At 35.4% G+C, this 20,240-nt stretch overlaps 1 protein-coding gene across 2 annotated transcripts in view; it reads right to left on the bottom strand.

Moving 5' to 3' along the window:
* Positions 1 to 20,240, bottom strand: part of ChAT (Choline acetyltransferase) — a 308,371-nt gene that overhangs the window by 56,886 nt on the left and 231,245 nt on the right. For both annotated transcript variants that reach the window (XM_073961171.1, XM_073961170.1), the window contains exon 3: positions 10,338 to 10,529. In XM_073961171.1, the coding sequence (XP_073817272.1) occupies positions 10,338 to 10,490 (153 nt within the window). In that variant the 5' untranslated portion in view covers positions 10,491 to 10,529. The remainder of the gene's footprint in view (positions 1 to 10,337; positions 10,530 to 20,240) is intronic.

Below are 20,240 nucleotides of genomic sequence, written 5' to 3' on the forward strand. Positions count from 1 at the left end.
CCACCAATTGAAACCAATCCTAGCCTAAACTAATTTTCTGGCATACATTGAGTTGAATACAAACAAATAAATATTTGCAATTTAAGGGGTTATGACCACTTATTGAGCACGAAAAATGAAAATTGTCATGAATTGTTTACAAGAAATCTACCAAATTTTTTTCAGAAGATTTTGTTTTCATCTGATAGACCACACATTGAGGTACTTTTGGAATTTTTTTTTTTGCTGAAAAATATTGCACAGTGTTCTAACAAATGGTCGTCTACGAAATGCTGTTATTACTAAAGCAGTTTGCGGTGCCCACTGTAGCTCGAAAACGAAAAAAACCGATCAGTTTATGTTTTTTATGGGACCATTAATAACCTAACAATCTTGAACTTAAGCGAAGGGGAATTAAAAATATACATTTTAAACAAATTGTGAACTGTTAAAATTTCGATTTTAACTAAAAACAAGTAATAAAAGGATATATTCGGACGGGGCCGACCATGTAATACCATACACCTTTACTCCTGGGAATTAGCTTTCCACATATCAAACTTTCTTTATGGAACAAATAAATTTATTGTAAGAAGTAACTTTGTGGATCCTGGTACCGTATCACACCGAGCTTAAATGTTAATATAATAATTATTTCACAAACATCCTAGAAGGGACAAGGGAGACTTCTTTCATATTAATGAGTGAGTGTACACCGATTCATATTCGCTCACTGACCCACAGCTTATCTCCGAGTCCGAACGGCGTGTCCTAAGACACCACTAGAGAAGTTTTACATGCCTGAAATACTCAGAAAATGTCGCAAACCTTACTGAAGGATAATTTGCCACCGTTGAACATTTGATTTTGCCTGGATGAGGAATCGTTTTGAAAAGAGGTGGCAAAGCGGCCCATGCTGCAATGTATGTATAAAAATCCAATTGGACGATTAAAACGTTAGGGCACCATGCAATTTGCAGTAATGCAAAAACTGGGAATGGGCAAATGTGGTTCTCTACACAAAACCCATTATATATTAAGCAGTAGGCCCGTTATCTAGCAGACACGTTATTGCAATTTGCATCAGGGGGAAGATCAGTAGATCTATTTCCATATGTAGTTTACTTTGTCGGTATATGTCCTCCAGGAAATAAAATATAGACCAACATATTTTTTTTTTACTTTTCATACGATATTCACCGTCAACGCAGATTGGTCAGTAGATTTTTCGAAGAATTTTTCTCTCAAACACACAAAGCACTGCCATGTCTGCTTGCGCAAGTACCCAGGCTTCGGAGCCATACATCAGCACGGGTAGTATCAGTGTTTTGTAGAGCGTTATTTTTGTTTGACGAGATGTGGCTTTGTTTTTAAACTGCTTACTTAAACCAAAGTAGCATCTGTTGGCCAATGCAATTCTTCTTTTTATTTCACAACTGATGTCGTTTGTTGTGTTTACGGAGGTGCCGAGGTAGACGAAGTCTTTTACTACCTCAATATTATAGGAACCAACTTCCACAGTCGGTCCGAGCTCAATGGGCGCATTGCACGTCGACACCATCAACTTGGTCTTCTCACCGTTTACCGTCAGACCCACTTTAGCAGATTCTCCTTCGACCTTCATAAAGGTATCAGTTACTTCTTTTACTGATCGACCCATGATGTCTATATCATCAGCATAAGCAAGTAACATGTGACTATTGGTGTAGATTGTGCCACTTCTTTTGACGTTTGCCTCTCGTATAACCTTTTCCAGCAGGATGTTGAAGAGATCACACGATCTGAAACCTCTTTTGGTACCAAACTCTTCGGAGAGGTTCTTTCCTATTTTAACTGAGGACCTCGTGTCAGTTAAAGTCATTTTACAAAGCCGGATGAGCTTTGCGGGGATACCAAATTCAGACATGTCTTGGAATACCTTTGAACGCAGCGGGCTGTCGAAGGCTGCTTTATAATCGAAAAAAAGGTGGTAGGGGTTGATCTGCATCTCTTGGGTCTTCTCCAGGATTTGCCGCATGGTAAATATCTGGTCAATGGTGGACTTGCCAGGTCTAAAGCCGCATTGGTATGGTCCAATTATCTCGTTGACCATAGGCTTTAGTCGTTCGCACAATATCCCTGACACGATCTTGTAGGCAATAGGGAGTAGACTTATGCCCCTATAGTTAGAGCATACAGTCTTATCTCCCTTCTTGTGGACTGGGCACAGGATACTCAGGTTCCAACTACAAAGAAATAACAGGGTATATTAGGCTGTAACCCTGTTATCTTATCATGTACACCAACACAATTGACGTCAATAGAAAGGTCAAGCGTTCCTCTTCCAAGTATAGCTAACTTGCCCGGAATGTCTCTTCCAGGAATAAATATAAAAGCTGTATATTAAAATTTTTCACAATTTTCACACAAAAGTTGTGGTCCATTTAACCATCTTAATATTATCTGATCGCCATCTCAAATTGCAAGCTTCTTCTTTGTCATATTCTCTTACCTTATTTAAAATTTCGAGGCGATCGGACTATTATTGCGACCTACAGAGCAGCTACAAAATCGGATAAAAATTGTGTTTTTGGTCCATTTCACCCGCTAAATATTTCACGATCTCGCCGAGATATGAAGATTGGTATACCACATTAGGGGTCTTCGACGAGTATTTCGCGGTGTTACATGAATTTTTACCAAAACAAACTTATAATACCCTTCCCACATAGTGGTGTAGGGTATAAAAATTATAGTTTTTTCGCCATAAATTCGTCAAAATTTTTTTAAAAAGTCTCTCGCTTAAGTACAAGCTTTTTATGTGTATAATAATTAGAGTTGGGCAATCTCGTTCAATTGAACGATCCGGATCACTGTATCATTGAGCTTATATGAATCGGGGTGCACTCTTTGATATGAGAGAAGTCTCCCTTGTCCGTCTGGGATGTTTGTGGAACAATTATATATAATTAAATTTGTCATTCCGTTTGTAACACATTGAAATATTCCTCGGAGACCCTATAAAGTATATATATTATTGATCAGGGTAAAATTCTAAGTCGATATAACCATGTCCGTCTGTCTGGCCGTCTGCTGAAATCAAGATACAGCTCACAATATTTAAGAAAGAGCTTTGTAATTTGGTAAAGAAGTTTCTATTACTCCTAGGATGTTTGTTATTGCAAATAGGCTATATCGGTCCACCTTTTGATATAGCCTCCTATAGAACGGTACCACCCCATTTTCGGTATTTTGAAGGTTGTGGCCACAATATTTCTCAGAAATGGCTGAAATTTGGTATTTAGTCTTCGTTAGGGTTATAAAACATTCACCCAGAATCTTGTTGGTATAGCTCCACGCCTTAGTATAGCCCCCATAGAATGATACCACCCCATTTTCGGTATTTTGTAGGTTGTGGCCACAATATTCCTCAGAAATGGCTGAAATTTGGTATTTAGTCTTCTTTAGGGTTATAAAACATTCACCCAGAATCTTGTTGGTACAGGTACACGCCTTAATATAGCCCCCATAGACCGGTACCACCCCATTTTCGGTATTTTGAAGGTTTTAGCCTCATTATCCGAAATGCCTGAAATTTGTTCTATTTAGTCTTTGTTGGAGGTAAAAGCCTTTCTGAATGAAATTCGGTATAGGTCCAAGCCTTCAGCAGCCCACCGAAATGCTAGAAATTTGTTCTATTTAGTCTTTGTTGGAGGTAAAAGCCTTTCTGAATGAAATTCGGTATAGGTCCATACCTTCAAATAGCCCCCAAAGAACGGTACTTCCCGATTTTCGTAGTTCTGAAGGTTGTGACTTCAATATCCCACCGAAAGACTGAAATTTCCACGGTACTCTTGAAGCAACTTTAAATGGGAGGTGCTTACACCTGGGAAGTTTTTGCGGATTCTGAAACTACAATGTTCATAGACGAGAAAAACAAAAACAAAAAAATCGCCGGAGCGCTTTTTAAATAAATCGCAATTCAAGTTGACATTTTTAGGGGTTTTTATAGGTTTTCACGATTTTGCGTGGAAACCGCAAGTCCTATCGAAATGGGACTAAAGAAAATGTTGTAACTATTAAAAAATACTCTACATGATTGACCCCGATGATAATTTTGTAGGTTTTACCATTATTGAGATATTGACGGTGACGTAGAGGATGGAAGATACCAAGGAACGGTCCTGATCGGCTTTAACATGGCAAAGCCCAGGATTTATCTTGGTCCCTCTTTCATCTCAAGTGGACACTGACCTCCCCGTGGTGTCACCTGGGGAACTGCCTTTAACACCCGTTAAAGGTAGTGAGCTAACATGTGCCGCGCGTTCACCCATAAGAACGTAAAAAACTTGGGTTTGGGCGTCGGGTTAGTAACTCTCCCCTAGAAAAGCGGCCTGCTATGAAAAACGAAAGAAAAGAAAAACAAACCCCTCTAAATTTGACGAACCCCGCAAATGTTTTAAGGACCATGATCTTGCGAATCTGCACCTGGAATGTTCGCACTCTTTATAGAGAAGGTGCAGTTTAGGCATTGGCAGATGTACTTGAAAAGTACAGTACATCCAGGAAATACGATGGATTGGGAAAGGCGTCACAAGAACACCTAAAGGTGACGCACTGTGTTATAGCTACAATGACACAAAGCATAAGTTTGGTTGCGGATTTGTTGTTGGTCGGTGATTAAAACATCTGATCTCCAGCTTCACCCCAGTGAATGAAAGACTCGCTGCAATTCGATTAAAAGCAAAATTCTTCAACATCAGCTTTATTTGCGCTCATGCTCCCACTGAAGAAAAGGACGAACAGACCAAAGTTATATTTTACGAGCGCTTAGAAGAATCTTATGACCGTTTCTCTGCCTATGACATTAAAATTATTCTAGGCGAGTTTAATGCCAAAATTGGAAAGGAGAATATCTTTGGCGCAACAGTCGGGAAATTCAGTCTCGCACTCCTCGTCCCGATAACATATCATCACAATGGCAAAATATTGCCCACGAGGAGAGAGGAGAAACGTCTTTTCCGCAGGAAAAAGGGAAATGGAAAGGTGGGAGTGTGAAAAAATCGAGATGTACAGGAACCAGAATGAAGTCCGAAAGTTCTACCAAAGAGTAAAACATCAAACTGATGGCTTTGGTACAGGCGCACCCTCCTGTAGAGACCAGCAAGGTAATTTAGTAACTGGTACAGATAGTGTGCTCAGGTTATGGAAAGAATATTTTTCCAAACTGTTGGTATCCGATAGTAGCGATGACGGCGAAGATACCACAGATCCAATCCCAGAAGATGGTATTGAATGTATACCGCCCAGCCAGGATGAGGTAAAGACAGCAATAAACCGTCTGAAGAATAATAAGGCAGCAGAAGCCGATGGCTTGCCATCCGAGCTGTTCAAAACCGGATGAACGCGTACCCTACGATTGGAACGTGAGCATCCTATGTCCAGTCCACAAGGGAGATAAGACTGTGCGCATCAATTACAGGGGCATACGTCTGCTCCCTATTGCATATAAGATAGTATCTGTCATATTGTGTGAGAGACTAAAGCCTATGGTCAATTAAATTATTGGACCTTATCAGTGCGGCTTTAGACCGGGCAAATCTACAATTGACCAAATATTTACCTTGAGACAAATTCTTGTAAAGACCCAAGAAATTCATATCGACACCTTCCATCTTTTCGTCGATTATAAAGCAGCCTTCGACAGCCCTATACGTTCAAAGGTGTTCCAAGCCATGTCTGATTTTGGTATTCATGCAAAGCTCATTCGGCTTTGTAGAATGACATTAACTGATACTCGGTTAAAATAGGAAAGAACCTCTCCGAAGAGTTTATTACCAAGAGGTTTCAGACAAGGAGACGGCCTGTCGTGTGATCTTTTCAACATCCTGCTGGAGAAGGTGATACGAGACGCGAAGTTCAAAAGAAGTGAAACAATATACACGAACAGCCATATGCCGACGACATTGACATCATTGGTCTTACCAATCGAGGAAATAACTGACACCTTTGCAAAAGTCGAAATGGAATCTGCTAAAGTGGGCCTGGCTGTAAACGGCGAGAAGACCAAGTTGATGGTGTTGACGCGCAATGCGTCCATAGAGATCGGGCCAACTGTTGACGTTGGTTCCTAAAATTTTGAGGTAGTTAAGGACTTCGTCTACCTCGCCACCGCCGTAAACACAACCAACACACATCAGTTGTGAAATACAAAGAAAAATAGTCTTGGCCAACAGATGCTACTTCGGTCTGAGTAAGCAGTTTAGGAATAAAACCACAACTCGTCAAACAAAAACAACGCTTTACAAAACACTGATACTACCCGTGCTGATGTATGGTTCCGAAGCCTGGGTACTTTCGGAAGGGTACTTACTTTAAGAGAAAAATTCTTCGAAAGATCTATGGACAAATCTGCGTTGACGGTGAATATCGACGTCGTATGAACCACGAGCTGTATCTGCTATACAAGGACATCTGTATAGATAAACGTATCGAGATGCAACGATTGCGTTGGCTAGGCCATATCATAAGAATGAGCAATGATGAACCCGCTAGAAAGGCGTATAAATACGTGCCACATGGCGGTGCACGCAGAATTGGCAGGCCTAAGCTTAGATGGAGCAAACAAGTGGATGAAGAGATGCAAATGCGCGGTATTCCGAAAGTGAAGCAGTAAGCAGAGAGAATTGGAATTGTCTTAGTTCGGCTTATAGAACAAATGTTCTGTAATGGACAGGCTAAGTAAGTAAGTAATACTAAAGACCTCCAACAAGAAACCATGTTATGACCAGGAGTGTAGTGCTGCTACCGAAGAGAAAAATAGGGCTGAACTACAATGCGTAGCGCATGGAACAGGTATTGGGAGAAAAGGATAGAGGAGAAAGGTTTTTTCCGCAAAAAAGAGCAACATGAAAAAGCAACGGGTGTGAAAACAGCGAACAACACAATGACCGAAAGTTTAAAACGTTTGTGTAGGATATACCCGGAGTTGTTGTTGTTGCCAAAATTTGAGAGAAATATTATGATATGCAAAGGTTGGACCACTATAAGTCACCCTTTTCGATAGTTATCGTGTGCTCTAGCTATTTTAGATGGTGATTGTAGAATTTCCATTGTCCAAACATCATGTCAGGAAGAACATTTCAAATTAATCCTCGAAGAATTTTAAACTGCACTTAAGCAAACTTTTTATTTGTTTTGAGCAGGGTTTCGGAGTCGAAGTATTTTTGACACGACTCCGACTCCAGACCAGTTTTTTTCACGACTCCGACTCCGCGTCGACTCCGAGAGTGAATTCCTATACCACTAAAATTAAAAAAAATGTGCAAAATTTTTTAACTGTTTCCTATATTTCGGTCTATATAGGCTAATATGTTAGTTTTTCGTTACATCTTCTTTAGAAAGTGCATTCGTTCGAATATAATACTCATCTACAGAACATATGTATGTAAATATGAAGTAAAATTCATAGCTATATGCATGTTTGTTTCTGCTGAATCTTACATTGAAATAGCAACAAAATACAACGTGGAAAGTTTTTGCCCGTTTTACGGATATTTTGCACGAGCATATTCTTCTTTCAAAATTTGTGAAAATGAAGGGCCAATACAAACTATAAGGACTACATGCGATAAAAATTATAAGCAATTCATGACCAAGTTTTAAACTGAATGTAAGTCAATGTCCTTAGCCTTAAAAAGAGATCCCCAGTTGTAAATCCCTATAAAAGCCAGTTTTCATGATTTTTTCCGAGAAAACTACGAACATTTTTTGATAGATTTTTTTCTTCATCTGAACGAATCCCTGTTTTTAATAAAGCATTTTGCGGTGCCAACTCTAGCTCGAAAACTAATAAACCGATTGTCATATATTTTTGTGGTCGATTTCTAAATGTCATTTCGAGAAAAACACGTTTGTATTTTATATGCTGCATACAAAATACAATAAATGTTCCCTTCCGACGCTCATATCTAAGGAAATATTGTTCCGATCGACTTTGACCCTATATTCAATGCTATTTATACTTTTTATTTTTTCTGAAATTTACAAGTGGGGATCACCCCTTAAACTAAAAATGCTACATAAATGTTCGGGTGAACATTTTTGTACAAAATTCCATCTTGTGTTACTTTTTCAGTTCAAGAACAAAAAGGAAATGGAAGGAACTGAGCTAAAAGAACAAACAATGATATAAAGCTATTTTCTCAATCATTCTTGGGGGTCAATCAAAAAAACTCATTGCGATATAACTCAGAAGTTTCTGCTATGTGATACTTTGGGGTTCTTAACATACCCAATAGGGGCTTTCATGCCGAAAGGGAATTTTCCACCCCCAGACCTTCCTTGATTTCCATTTTGTGTCACAGGGTATTCAGTAGGATTTCCCATAGAGACCACAATGTCTTTAATAGAAGACAAGTATGACTTCTCATAAAAAAGAAGTTGAGAAGACCAGTAGACCTTTGTAAGAAGACCTGTAATTCTTCTGGCAAAAGAGGTGAAAGGTCTAATCTTAATTCGATTGTCACAGAACTTTACTTTTGTTTGCAAACATTTAAAGGATCGATTGGACCAACAAAATACGGATAAATTGACTAGACGTTAGAGGATATTATATATCCTGTGAATTGTCCTCTAACATAGTTTGTATATATCTTGTCTTATAGCTTTCTTTTAAAATAAATAATGATTTTGGAAAACTTGTTGGTGTGCCGAATTTAATGTTATATTTCTATAACGTAATTCTGCCCGGAGTCGGAGTCGAGTTATTTTTTTCGACTCAGACTCGGACTCCAGCAAAATTGCTCGACTCCGACTCGTAGACTCCGACTCCGAAACCCTGGTTTTGAGAGAGGTTGTCCGGTATGGAAAATCTTCGAACTTAATCTAAGTTTTAGAGAAATATTACTGCACAACTTCGGCCAAACAGTATACTAAATTCGTAAGTTTTCTGATGATTTAGTTGTTGCCGGCTTGTTTTATACCCTCAGCATTTATATACCCTCTATACAATTTGATACAACAAAAAATGATGGGTTTAGACCTCAAGAATGATTGGACGAAATCTGTTTCATGCAATTTGGAGTAGGTTGAGCAATGCCCGTCTGTCTGGCTGGCTGGTGCACACGATAACTCTCGAACGAAGTAGCCGATCGGGTTTGGCATTAGTAATATTTTATCCAAATTTAGTTTAAGTTCTAAGACGGACCATATCGGTTCACTCCTTCCGGTACGTCCCCCACAAAAGTTCAAAAATGTTCGCTAAAATGTTGCGCACTATAACTCTCGAAGGGAGTTAGTAACATTAATTGCAGGCAAAGATCGGCTTGGAATATGAATTATATCGGTCCGCTCCTACTTACCTTCCACACAAAATTCGAAAAAATTGAAGTTTAAGAGTTCTTCTCGGATCTTTTGAAATTTTTTCAGCAGGTTGTCCTTGCGGCCCCTTTTAAGACGGCACAATTTTTTTCTGGGGCAAATTTATACTTCCTGAGATACCAACTAAAATGGCAAATTCCCAAAATAACTCTCGCAGGGAGTTTCTGATTGGTCCTAACTTTGCACATCGTATTATTTCACCTAGTCATGTATAAGGTTGGAATATGGACTATATCCGTCCCGTCGGTCGTATACACCCCACACAAAAATTGGGAAAAGTGCAGTTTAACAGCTCATATCGGATCATTTTGAAATATTTTTAGGAATGTTCTTCTTGTGGGCCCTGTTACAACTGCGTATATTTTTCGGTCTTTACTACCTGAGATAATGACCCAAAATCTCCAAAAAAGCCTGCTGGTACCGACTAAACTGGGTAGTACGTAAGATAACCCTCGAAGGGAGAAACCGATTTGGTGCATCGTATTATGTCAGAATATCGACTACATCGGACCACTCTTTCGGTTACCTCCCACACAAAGTTTTGAAAGTTTGCATTTCAAGGACTCGTCTGGGATTGTTTTTAAATGTTTGGCAACAAAGGCAGCATACAACCCTAGTTAAGACGGTACAATGTTTTCGGGGGCAAATCCATACTTCCTGAGAAATTGACCCAAAACTCCGGGGCTGAGGGTATATCTCTGTCGGCACAGCTGATTGATTCTTTCTAACTTGTTTTTGGAGCTTTTGATATACTACCTGAGGAAGTATTGTAAAGTAACATAGAATTTTGTTCCGATCGACAAAGTTAATAAACAGTTTCGATTTTTCGAAAGTGACAAGTAGGGCTAATGGCTCCTTTAAGTAATGACTCCTTTATCGAAGTGCATCAAAATTATTTCTTTGGAATGTCTATTGCATAATACACATCCCACTATCATTTTTCAAAATAGCTAACATCCACAATCACATTGTGGTATAAGCTATGACTTTCTACTTACCCAATTATCTTCAGCTTCTCTCTTGTCCAGCAAATATTGATGTAACTTTGGTCCCAGACCATTTGGTGCCGTAAATTGTTTAACAATCGCCTTTGTACGTTCTAGCTGGGCAGGTGTAGTTATTGGTTCCAATGCCCTTATATATTCGGTCATTGTTTGTTCCAACGGTGGTACAGGTACTTTAGGGAGTGTCTGTAAAGAAAACGAATATTTTGTACAATATTTTCTATTTTATATTTTTTGTTTTAATATTTTGTATTTTAAATGTTATAATTTATAGTTTTTATTTTACTAGCTGAACCCGGTGCGCTTGGCTACCCCGACTAATATAGAATATAAATGAATGAATAATTATATTAACATTATTCCTTTAGTATTTTAATGCATAAATTTAGGAGATATGAATGCGTTCTATATCCATTCTGGGCTTTGTATGAAGATTATGGTATTTTTGTATGTGTCAGGAAACATATCTTTTCCAACTATATGTACACCTACGTAGGTAGCATTTACACATTTCATATACTCTTACACTCTTAATCACAGCTCCAAAATACTCGCTCGAATTCTACTCGCGAGTGAAATTCGAGCGAGTTCGAGCTGGAGTACTCCCGCGAGTAGAAAAAATCAATCGAGTATATTCTATTTTTACTTGTCACTCGCGAAGCATATTTCAGACTTGCTAGTTTTTACTTGCGAGTGAAAAGTGTTTGCGAGTACGAGTACTTGAAGAGTAAGAGTGGGAGTGAAAATGCTCGAAATAGAGTACGAGTTTACTCGAAGATTAAAAGCGAGTAGGAAGCATGTATTTATTATTTGACCGTTTGTGTGTTCGTGTGTGTGTGATAGCGAACAGTTTTTGTTGTTGCTGTGGACTGAAGGTAGAAAGGGCAATTTGTTCGAAAGTTCGGAGGGGGGTGGTCCGACTTTCCCTATTAAAGAAGAGAATTAATATAGGAATATCAATAAGTTTGAGTAACTTAAGTTTGAGGATAGTTGTAATTTATGGGAGTTATCCTTTCCAAGTGCCAAATTATTAGACAGCGGTATCCTATGCAAATGCATATATGGTTAGGATGGTCGTAGAGAAAATCTGATTAGACAGAAACTCGTTTTAACACAAAATAAAACGAATTAGGCCCAGAAATGTTTGCATATTTTGCATATTTTACATTTAGTGCATATTTTGACATATTTGCATAAAATGAGCATATGCAAAAATATATACAAGGATTTGTGGTCTAAAAATCCCACCGAAATGGCTGAAATGTGGTATTAAGTCTTTGTTAGGGGTATGAAACTTTACACCTGAAATTTGTCCGCATGGGCCCACGTCTTCATATAGCCCCCATAGAACGGTACTTCCCGATTTTCGGTACTTTGAAAGTTGTAGCCTCAATATCCCACCGAAATGACTGGAATTTGGTATTTAGTCTTCGTTGGGTCGGTATAGGTCCACGTCTTCATATAGCCCCCATAGAACGGTACCTCCGGATTTCTGGTATTTTGAAGGTTGTGGCCTCAATAACCCTCCGAAATGGGTGAAATTTGGTATTAAGACATCCTTGGGGGTAATAAACTTTCCACCTAAAATTTTTCGGTTTAATTTCAGGCTTTCATATAGCTCCCATAGAATGATACTTCCCGATTTTCGGTATTTTGAACGTTGAGGATGTGGTTATACATTTCTCTATTTTATTGACTTGTCTGAAAAGAATTTTAAACAGAAAAATTGTACAAACAAACATTTTCATGACAAACGCTTTCAAAGGCAGCGCAAAAAAAAAAACGTTCGTCATGAAGAAATACAATTCAACTGCCAAATATCCGTGGTTGTAGAAAAACCAAAAGTTCTAGAACAGAGAAGCCATCCCACAGTCGATACGTCTGAAGAGCTGCTCAACTAACAGAGAAACCAGGGCCCTATTCCTCGAAACAACTTATCGCTTTTCGTTTTGCATTTATCAAAAAGTAGTTATTTTGAAAAGTGATAACCTTTTTTTGTTCCACAAAATTACTTTTCAATTTCCCTTGCACTTAGCAAATTTGTCTATCACTGTTCTTTTAGCACAGTTGTTGTGCTCTCTTGCTCAATTTTTCCGCCATGTTGGTAAGTCTCTCAGTTCTCTTGCAAAGTGTGAATGATATTTGTTCCACAGAACGTTTTATCATCTTTGCATTATTTTTTACTTGGCAATAATAAATAAGACATGTAAAATTGAGACGAGCGAAAAAATGAAATGAAACTGATATTATTAAAAGTAAATAAAATAAAATAAAATAAAATAAAATAAAATAAAATAAAATAAAATAAAATAAAATAAAATAAAATAAAATAAAATAAAATAAAATAAAATAAAATAAAATAAAATAAAATAAAATAAAATAAAATAAAATAAAATAAAATAAAATAAAATAAAATAAAATAAAATAAAATAAAATAAAATAAAATAAAATAAAATAAAATAAAATAAAATAAAATAAAATAAAATAAAATAAAATAAAATAAAATAAAATAAAATAAAATAAAATAAAATAAAATAAAATAAAATAAAATAAAATAAAATAAAATAAAATAAAATAAAATAAAATAAAATAAAATAAAATAAAATAAAATAAAATAAAATAAAATAAAATAAAATAAAATAAAATAAAATAAAATAAAATAAAATAAAATAAAATAAAATAAAATAAAATAAAATAAAATAAAATAAAATAAAATAAAATAAAATAAAATAAAATAAAATAAAATAAAATAAAATAAAATAAAATAAAATAAAATAAAATAAAATAAAATAAAATAAAATAAAATAAAATAAAATAAAATAAAATAAAATAAAATAAAATAAAATAAAATAAAATAAAATAAAATAAAATAAAATAAAATAAAATAAAATTAAATAAATTAAATTAAACTGAAATAAAACGAAACAAACTAAAATAAAATAATATAAAATAAAATAAAATAAAATAAAATAAAATAATATAAAATAAAATTAAACGAAATAAATGAAATTAAATTAAAATAAAGTAAAATAAGATCAAATAAAATAAAATGAAGTAAAATAAAAAATAAAATAGAATAAAATAAATTAAAACAAAACAAAATAAAATAAAGTGAAATAAAATAAAATTAAGTGAAATAAAATAAAATGAAATAAAATAAAATTAAATTAAATTAAAAAAAAAAATAATAAAATAAAACAAAATAAAATAAATTAATATGAAATAAAAATAAAATAAAATAATTTTAATAAAGATTAAATAATAATTAAACGAAATAAATTAAAATAAGATCAAAATAAATCAAATGAAGTAAAATAAAATAAAAAATAAAATGAAATAAAATAAAAAAATAAACCAATATAAAATAAAGTGAAATAAAATTAAATAAAATTAAAGTTAAAAAATAAATAAAATAAAGTAAAATAAAATTAAGTGAAATAAAATAATCTAAAATAAAATGAAGGGAAATACAATAAAATTAAGCGAAATCAAACAAGTAAAAAGCGTTATGTTCGGCATAGAGTAATTAGTTTTCTTTCTCCACAAAGTAGAGAAGTTACTTGTCAAATTATAACTAATTCGTTCTAGAAATGTATCTAAAAACCTTAAAATAGCTGAAATCGGACGGTACTGCTACATGGAGGCTATAAAAAAAGTAGACCTATTTCCATAATTTTTTGTGGAAAAGTTTCTTGGTGATTGACTGAATTATACCGAATTGGGCCTGGAAATGTAGCTAATAACCACAAATTAGCTGAAATAGGGCGGTATATGGGGGCTATAATAAAAGATGGGCCTATGTCGGTAAGTTTTGGAAGCATATTAAAACTAATTCGTTCTGAAAATGTAGCTAAAAGCCTTAAAATAACTGAAATCGACGGCACTGCTATATGGGGGCTATAACAAAGATCAACTTCCAACTTGATTTAAGACACGTGTGAACAGCATTACATCCCCCTATCTCAACTCGTTCGGAAGATAGCGTGATTACAACAGACGGACGGATGTGGTTAAATCAACTTAGAATTTTACGCTGATCAAAAATATATGTATATATGTATATACCTTATATACGATGAGTTACAAATGAAATATTATGATGGAGGGTATAGTAATAAATAAAAATAGTCTCTCAAATAGAGTTTAGTCTAAATGTAAAATCGGGAAACATCGATTTGTGAGGTTGTTCGCAGGGTGGAAGTTCGGAATGGGGTTGTTCGTAGGGTGGAATTTCGGATAGTGAGAGTTCGAAGTAGGATGGTTGATTCAGAGGGTAGAAGTTACAATTTCTTGTCATAACCGTGTTTTCAGTATTTCCGAACAAAATCTCGCTTTAACAATGTACATTGGCAAAGAGAACGTTTACCTCGCAAATTTAAGGCAAACTTATCAAAATTTGATCTGCAAAATCAAAATGCAGAGTTTTCTGTGGAACGAAAGAGCAAATTTTTTGCAAAATCTTAGCAAAATACGCTTTGCCGTTACAACTTTTCACTTAGCAGAAATAACGTTTGTGGAACAGAAATAAAAAAAAGAGCTACATTATTTTGAAAAGTAAGCAAACTCACTTTATAATTAACAACTTATCACTTATCAAAAAATAATGGTTCTGTGGAACACTTAACTTTGAGCATTGTCAAAAATATTGATAAGTGCAAAATGAAAAGTTGATAAGTTGTTTCGTGGAATAGGGCCCAGGTCATAAATTTTGCATGTGCAAAAATTTATGCATTTTGCATATGTCATATGTTTCGATTGCAATTTAATCAAAAGCAAAAAATATGCCCAGTCTCAAAATTTTGCATGAATCGGACCAAAAATATGGGTTGCATAAAATTCCGCTGTTTACAAATGTTTTGCACTGTATAATTTGGCAAATTTATTTCTTGACCCAATTGCGTCACACATTCCAATTTTCATTGAAATTGGGCACACGTATCGTGTTTGGTGCATAAGATCCTTGAAATCGGCCGAAAATATAAAAGGGAGCTATATCCAAATCTGAACCGATTTCAATATAATTTGGCAAATGTATTTCTAGACCCCCAATTCCGTAACACATTCCAAATTTCATTGAAATTAGACATACATATTATGTTTGGCGCATAAAATACAAGAAATCGGACGAAGATGTATATAGGAGCTATATCCAAATCTGAACCGTTTTCAACATAATTTGGCAAATTTATTTCTAGTTCCAATTCCGTCACACATTCCAAATTTCATTGACATTGGACATACATAGCGTGTTTGGTGCATAAAATCCATGAAATCGGCCAAAACTATATGTGGTAGCTATATACAAATCAGAACCGATTTAAATATAGTTTGGCATATTTATTTCTAGGCCAAATCCCGTTACACATTCCAAATTTGGAGACTGTTTCTTCAACCGTTCATACTATATCAGCATACAAAATCTACATTTTTGGAGGTACCTCCGATCCTGGGACTATATCTCTGGATCAAGGCGGAATTTCGAAAATCAATATAGCCTATTTTACCCTCAAATTTTCAGGAAGATCTGTTTAGCCATTTTCGAGTACATAAATAACAAACAAACGTGCAAACATTTTTCTATTTTATATATAGATATTTTATATTTTACATTTTATATTTTATATATTATATTTAGCATTTTGTAGATTATAGTTTTTATTTAACTAGCAAAGTGCCCGCTAATTCGTATGCAGAAAGGATATAAAAGACAAATAAACAATATTTAATGTAGAAATGTTGAACACTGAAAATTTCGTTGTACTTATACCAATTTTAATTAATATTTTTTTTTTATTTCAGTTCTGTTCGTACCACTTTAGTTCGATGTTCACAAAAAATCATTTCACCGCTACACATTAACAGCGAGCCACATATTCTGAGGTATTTATGCGAAGAGATATCTGTCCTCAGAAGGTAAAACATTCTTCTGAAAATAAAAACACCCAAGACCAATTTTAGTATCTTTTCTTAGTTTTATTTCCAATACGATTTCAGCCCTCAGCGACCCTCATACCATATATCAGAATTTGTAAGCATTTAGAAAAAAATCTTATATTATTGTTCATGCAAACCAAAATGGTACCAAATTTGTACCTTTTCGTACATCTAGATATAACTTTCAAAAAACAAGTTAAAAAGTATCAGTCGGCTTTGCCGACAGAGATATACCCTCAGCCTGTGCAAATTGAAACACTTTTTTCACAAAAAAACTTATGTATTTAGGGGGTTTCAAAATTTTGGTCGTATGAACCGACAAAAATTTTGATTAGGATTAAAGTTCAAAAATTTTGCGGAAAAGGTACTTAAAGGAATGGACCGACATAGACCATGGGGTGCCATAGGGGGTTTTTACACCCTTCGGACTGTTTTCTCAAGAAGTATGGACTTGCCCTGGAACAACTTTTACCATCGTAATTGAGGCAGCGAATGTAAGTTGCTTCAACAAAAATCAAAATGATTTAATAGCAGGTCTTAAAGTGAACTTATCCAACATTTTGTGTGGGAGGTACGGGATGGAGTGGATATTTGTCCACTCCATATTCCATATTCGAACCTGATCTATATCTGGTAGATATTATGAGAATGTGTAAAGTATGGACCAAATCGGTCACTCCCATCAATAGTTATCGTGCGCACAATTTTTCCGAATATTTTTGAACTTTTGTGGGGTAGGTACCTGAAGGAGTGGACCAATATGGCTTATCTACGAACTTAAACTAAGTTTGGAAACAATATTACGAAGGCCAAATTTTGGCCGGAATCGGCATTTCCGTTCGAGAATTATCTTGCGCTTCCACCCATAAACATGGTGTCATAGGGTTTGTTTTTCAACTTTCAGGCTATTTTTTCAGGAAGTATGGACTTGCCCCTGAGGAAACTTGTACCTTCGTATAGGGGACAGTGAATACAAAATGTTACAACAAAAACCAATGCGATTCGAGAGCAGGTCCTAAACTGAACTTTTCCGAAATTTTGTGTGGGATGTACTCGAAGGAGTTTACCGATTGAGTCCATATTGGAACCTCATCTAAGTTTTGTAGAAATTACACGATGTGCAAAGTATGGACCAAATCGGTTATTCCCTGCAAGAGTTATCGTGCGCACAAGTTTTGCGACAATTTTTGAACATTTGTGGGGGAGGTACCTGAAGGAGTAGACCCATATGGCCCATTTTCGAACTTAAATCGAATCTGGACAAAATATTTCGATACCCAAAATTTGAACCGAATCGATTGATCCGTTCGAGAGTTATCGTGCGCACCAGCCAGCCAGACAGACAGACGGACGGACATTGCTAGATCTACTCAAAATTGTCTGAAACGGATATCGTACAAACATACTTGGGGTCTAAAACCATTATTTCGATGAGGCACATTTTTGGTCGTATCATAGTGTAAATACCCTCTTTAGCCTAAAGGCTGAGGGTATAATTATCTTCTAATGTCAACCCAATATATCAATCGCGATTCTCATTTACAACTATATCAGTTCCTCCAAAACCAATTATAGTACTTTACATATAAATACATAAGTACGAATTTCCTCCTCCCAATATATCAAAATTTCTACACCGACAATAACATCAAATATTAACAGTATGTAATCTTAATTCCAAATCTCAGGATTCCAACTCTATCCGTTCGTTCAATACACAACTGTACAAAACTTAGCATTCTTCGTAGCCATAAGTACCATTTTCTAAAACTGAAGTAGGTAATCTTAATTCCAAATTTTAGGCTTACAGCTCTATCCGTTCGCTCAAATCAAAATGCTACCAAATAGTACTTTCCATACCCATAAGTACGAATTTCCAAAACTTCCTCAATCCTACACTTCAATGGTAATCTTAATTCCAAATTTCAGGATTTAGTAATTTTCGTACCCTTATGAACGAATTTTAAAAACTTGCAGAATCCTACAGTCCGACAGCAATCTTAACTCCAATTGTAAGGATTCCATCTCTATCAGTTCACTCAAATCTGATTTGTACCAAATTTAGTATTTTCCAAATTTCCAAAACTACCTAGTTCCGCATTTCAGGATTCTAGCTTTATCCGTTCTCCCAAATCCAAGTTGTACTAAACTTAGTATCATTTAGTACTTTTCATACACTTATAGGTGGAATTCCCAAAAACCCTTTGGTACATCTTTCTAACTCTCCATCAGTGACCCTCATTCCAAAATTCTAGCTCTTCCTGTTTGCCGACCACAATATTACCTTTTAGTACTTTTCGTATCCTTCTAGGACGAATTTCCAAAAACCCACCCTTATTTCGCCCCTACACAAGAACAGCAACACACAGTCAAAATTTCAGCTTTTCAGCTTCACCGGTTTCGTCTGGGCGATAATATTTTATTTAGTCCCTCTACTGGTTCTTTGATTTACGAATTATCGACATGTAACAGTTACTGGAGTATCATATCCTGCTCCTTGGGCCAAATTTCGCATTCACAGTTTTTGCTCAAAAATATGAGTCTTTGGCTTTCCCAACACATAAAAGATTGTGAATTCGATTTATATCTAATATTATCAAAAAATTTGTTTCATGTTGCCATAGAAATTACAAAGAAACCTCCCCTTTAAAAGGACCAAAACTACCTTTAAGGTAACAACGCAACTCTGTTAGCATTTGTAGGTCTCACTCTCTCCATTTGTTTGAAGCTCCCCCAAAAAATTTGGGAACTGTTTCCCATTTTACTGGTAAGTCCCCAGAGGATAAAGACGACGAAGTTAGTTTACGTCGTCGTTTGTGATGAAATGAGTTTTATTAGGTTGTCTACAGCCAGAAGATTTTTATCTATGTGTGTGTGTGTGAGTTTGTGTTCTGATGATTGATACCATAAATGGTAGTGGTGTTTTGTCCGAACCCCAATAACAGAGACACTTATTCGTTTTCCCTCCAAACATTTGGAAGTTAAATATATCTTCTCTCAGTAAATGCGTCTCCGTAAAGTGCCTGCATTCAGTTAAAAATGCGACGGTTGTCTTTTTACAAGAACAAATATGTTGTTATCGCTTTTTTATCCGTATGTGGTCACAACTGCGTGACTTACAGGATTATAAAAAGCGACACTTTATGTTGTACAAAAACAAATGCTTCAAGTCTGGAGCATTGATACTACTATCTGTTATAGAGAGTATTGTTTTCAAAACAATAGTGGCAGCATTACAAAAACAATTTGATTGACGTGATTTCTTCATTCCTTGTAAAGTTCTGTTAGCTATCGGTACAAACTTTATACAAAAATTTAAATGAAAATAGAGCTGTTTAGTTTATTTATTGTTTATTTACAACTTTTATAAAAAAGTAAATCAAACGTGTTATTGTTCATTTAAACTCAATGTAAATGCGGTTATAAAAGGTGTATTGTATTATAAAAATTGTTTCTTTTTGATCAATTTTGAAATAAAATGCACCTTTTATAGCCGCAGTAACATTAAATTCAAATGAATAATAATACGTTTGAATAAACAATAAAAAACTAAATAGCCTTTTACAGATACTGTCGCTTCCGTCACTACTTAAAGTTTCGTAAGCGGTACCTGCATGAGTACCTAATGCACACTCAAAGTGCCCCGGTTCCGACACTCCAACTGAATCGCATAAGAAACATACAGCAGTGACGGAAGCGATAATAGAGTTTGGGCCGCATAAGTGGAACAGTTTCTTCAGTCATTTTTGTCTTTTCGGATACAAATGCGACTGTCGCAGTAGACACAACTATCGCCTTTCAGTGACTTTTGCGTCAAGCAGGCGATAGAAAATGTTTGGAGGGTTCATTCATGTTTGGCGCGACATGTAACTGTGTTGTGTTTGTAATGTTGTACTGGTGTTTTACGGGTATTAAGGATACGTGTACACATTATATCCTTGTTAATCCTATTTTAATACAACG

This window comes from Musca autumnalis, unplaced genomic scaffold (genome assembly GCF_047663935.1).
Source record: "Musca autumnalis isolate F117 unplaced genomic scaffold, ASM4766393v1 scaffold_1, whole genome shotgun sequence".
In the NCBI taxonomy this organism is placed as follows: domain Eukaryota; kingdom Metazoa; phylum Arthropoda; class Insecta; order Diptera; family Muscidae; genus Musca; species Musca autumnalis.